At 37.3% G+C, this 3,379-nt stretch overlaps 1 protein-coding gene across 1 annotated transcript; it reads right to left on the reverse strand.

Moving 5' to 3' along the window:
- Nucleotides 1-427: 427 nt before the first annotated feature.
- Nucleotides 428-2,968, reverse strand: LOC122062742. The gene is made up of 3 exons (XM_042626388.1): nucleotides 2,524-2,968; nucleotides 762-882; nucleotides 428-648 (listed from the first exon to the last, which is right to left on the reverse strand). Exons 1-3 carry the CDS (start codon nucleotides 2,926-2,928, stop codon nucleotides 554-556), a joined length of 621 nt encoding a protein of 206 aa, XP_042482322.1. The 5' UTR covers nucleotides 2,929-2,968; the 3' UTR covers nucleotides 428-553.
- Between the last annotated feature and the right edge of the window lie 411 nt (nucleotides 2,969-3,379).

Here is a 3,379-nt window from a genome sequence, read left to right on the forward strand (position 1 = left end):
GGGTTCGGTTGCCTCTTTTTAGGTTTAAATAGTTGAGAGATTTATCGGACACAATTTTTTTTTTTTTTTTCTCTCAAATTCGTTTCTAGAAACGACGAAACAAGTCGGACTTGTTTCGTCAAAGTCGTTTTTAGAATTGTTAATAGGCATAAATTTTGATTTATGTTTCCAGAAACGGGTGAAATAGAACAACTTTATCAAACACTTTTTAGACTATTTTTCCATTTCTGGGAACAAGAAAACGTAAAAACGACATAAACGGAGCGTTGTCAAACGGTGCCAAAGTTCAATCATGATCACCCAAACCCATTTCATTCAAGAACATGGTTAGAGAATCTCTCTTTTCTCAAGGAAAAAATGGAGAGAAAAAATAAAAGAAAAAGGGAGGGGAAAAAAAAATCCATGCACAACATAACACTTGCATAAAAATACTACAATCATCACTATCAAATTATTCAAAGAAGAAAACAGTTCCCAACATGACCTAGTATTTGTTTATTGAAGGTTTTGAATATGAAATGAAAGAGAAAATGAAAATTTCTTTGACTTCTTCTCAATCCTTTTCCTTTATTTTGCCAAAGTCTTCTGGGAATATTATGAGTGAATCGATCACCTTCGGGGGCTTGAATTCTGGAACTCCAGCACTACCTATCAAAAAATATAGGTACAGTACTGCTCTCTTTAAGATTACATTAGTTAAAAAAAAAAAAAGAAGAGCAATTCCCAGTTGAAGATTACCATCCAAACAAAAAAGAACTTACCATTGTAGTGCTCCTTCTCTTTCTTTCGCTGACGATCAGACATAATCTCTTTACATTCAAGAAAATTAAGAACATATTTCTTCGATCTAAATTGGTATGTCTGAGTAGGATCTTCAAAATACTGCACACCATGATATTAAGATAAAATTTTCGCTTTTCTAACCTATAACTGTAAGTTGCATGCATAAGGAAAGAACTCATAAACAATAACTGCTTAGCATAGTTGATGAACTAGTGTGTAAAAAATCCACGCTCACCAAGTGATCTCGAGTTCTAAAATTCCTCTATCTCTCTTGTTTGTGTGTATGTCAAAAAAAAAAAAAAAGGGACATAATAAATGAATGAAAAATTCCAAACACATAGATGTTATTTTCCACTCATCACAATAAAACCTTATACAACAATAGCCAGACCTAATTTGTCTTTAACACATTTAATTCAAAAGTTGTTGGCCCAAGATTTCTCATAAGCACTAAACTAAAATGTGATAAATATTTCTCTTTTCTAACCCACTAGTATAAGTTGCATACCTGTATGTGAACAGAAGCTCTTTACCAAAAAAAAAAAAAAAAAAGATAGAAGCTCATAGTATACACAATCATGCATGCCCAATATCAAGTGACCTTAGGTCTAAGATTCATGTTCGAGGAGTTTTCATAGACTCTTGTAGCATTGAGGCTCTTGGCCAGGCTCCCTCCCCTCCCATTGGGACTAGTGCTACCTCTTCACTTGAGGCTCTTCTCTCCCCCCCCACCCCCAATGTCCTCCTCGCTAGCAAAGGAAAGGCGCGAAGGGCTCAGGGGGACAAATATTGTAGGATCCGAAGGGGTTTTGTAGAATCTCCGGCTCTTCTCCCTTGACCCTAAGGTCTTTCAATGATCAAGGTAGGGGCTAGTGTTTGTGATTTTCTCATGTTGGCCCTGGTGCCTAGCGGTTTTAATTCTCTTTTTCTTTTGTTTCATTCTCCGGATTTCCCTCATAGCTTGTTTCAGTTGTTGGGATGGATTGTTGTTTTTTTTTTTTTTTTTGAATAGTATCGTCATGCCCCAAAGAGAGTTGAACTCATGACCCCTTGATTGTTGGTTTTGTTTTCTTTTTTATCTTTCCACTATCTTCTTTTTGTACTTCTCTATAATATTTTATTTTATTTATTTATTTATTTTTATTTTTTTTTGAGAGGAGGAAGAGGGGAGAGAGTGGGAGGGGGAAGAATTCCCATCCGAAAAAAAATATATTAAAAGAAAAAAAGTCACCAAATTAAAAATAAAAATGGGGGATTGATTTCTGGATTATATCTGCTGAATTGAGGTCAAGATACAAGTTCTCATTATCTTATTTTTTTGGGTTTTCTTTTGATTGGATTTTTACTCAGTTGATGGCCATGCGAAAGATGGATTAACTGCCACCATAAAAATGTAATTTCAAATTCTTTTAACTTTTAATAGAATTTGCTTGCTGACTCGCAGCCAAAAAAAAACATAAGGTTGTCCGAAAAAGAAGATACCAAGGATATGATAGGTGAACCCAGACATATGGGAAGCCCTAGAAAATTTGGGGGTTTGTATCAGATTTCATCAGCAAACTGCTTTTTCAGATCATTGTTCCCATCAGAAAACAGTCAATGTTTTTCAAGCGACTTCTACGAAAAAAAAATGTTTCCCAAGCGATCAAACACACACAGACCAAAATAAAAAAAAATAAAATAAAATAAAATTGCATGGATCGTCGTATCATCATATCGTGTACCAAATGTATATATCACCTTATCGAGCCTCCCAGCATGCTGGCCGTTCTTTCTCTTCCGGGCCCTCACATACCAATCTGGTGGCAGCCAATCGGGACGTCGCACCACTACTTCGTCTCCACATCCTTCATCAGCAGGCGTTTTCTGTGTCTCAACAGCCGCTTCCACCAGCACCGGTGGTGGTGGTGGTGGTGGTGGGGGCAGCATCTGCTGCTGTGCGCTGACATAACTATGGCTTTCTTCCGGAGGATCTTTTTCCACCATGGGTGGTGGTGCCCCCATTTGTTTTTCTTTAGCTTGTTTTTGTTTTTTGGCCTTACTGGCCATATCCCAGTCCCATGGGAGATTAGGATCAAGTGGTTCTAAATCCGCAAATACTTCATAGTCAATTTCTTCAATCTCTGGTGCTTTTCCCCTAGACATTTCAGAGAGAGAGAGAGAGAGAGAGAAAGCACTGTGAAGAGTGAAGAGAGTCCATTGGTATAAAGCCAAAAAGAGAGAGAGAGAGAAAGTAACCGGGCTTCCAATTACGGAGGGTTTTTCTAGCTGAATACAGACTGAAGCTGACCTGGATTTTCTTATTCTTTCTGGCGAATGAAATGATTGTGTGTGCGTAAGTGCGTTTCCATAATTGAGAAAGAGATAGCGCTTACAGTTTAAAACCCTTAAAAGGAATGTACGTTACCTTTTGTTTTGAATAAAGAAAATAGAAACTCAAGATACACGGACCTAAGTAGGGGAAAGAAAGGAAAAAGGAGAACAAGGTGAACAATTCCTAAACAAGGAAGAGCCACTATATAAGTTTCAAGCCCGCACCAATAGGTTCGATCGAGTTTGGCAGGTTTATGGTTTGACTTGAACTGATCCGATTAAT

This window comes from Macadamia integrifolia, unplaced genomic scaffold, assembly GCF_013358625.1.
Source record: "Macadamia integrifolia cultivar HAES 741 unplaced genomic scaffold, SCU_Mint_v3 scaffold1098, whole genome shotgun sequence".
NCBI classification, from domain to species: Eukaryota; Viridiplantae; Streptophyta; class Magnoliopsida; order Proteales; family Proteaceae; genus Macadamia; species Macadamia integrifolia.

Coding starts and splice junctions, on each gene's coding strand:
- LOC122062742 (XM_042626388.1), bottom strand. CDS start 2,928: ATGTCTAGGGGAAAAGCACCAGAGATTGAAGAAATTGACTATGAAGTA. Junction 883..2,523: donor ATGCTGGGAGGCTCGATAAG/GTGATATATACA, acceptor CATGGTGTGCAG/TATTTTGAAGATCCTACTCA. Junction 649..761: donor AGAGAAGGAGCACTACAATG/GTAAGTTCTTTT, acceptor ATTTTTTGATAG/GTAGTGCTGGAGTTCCAGAA.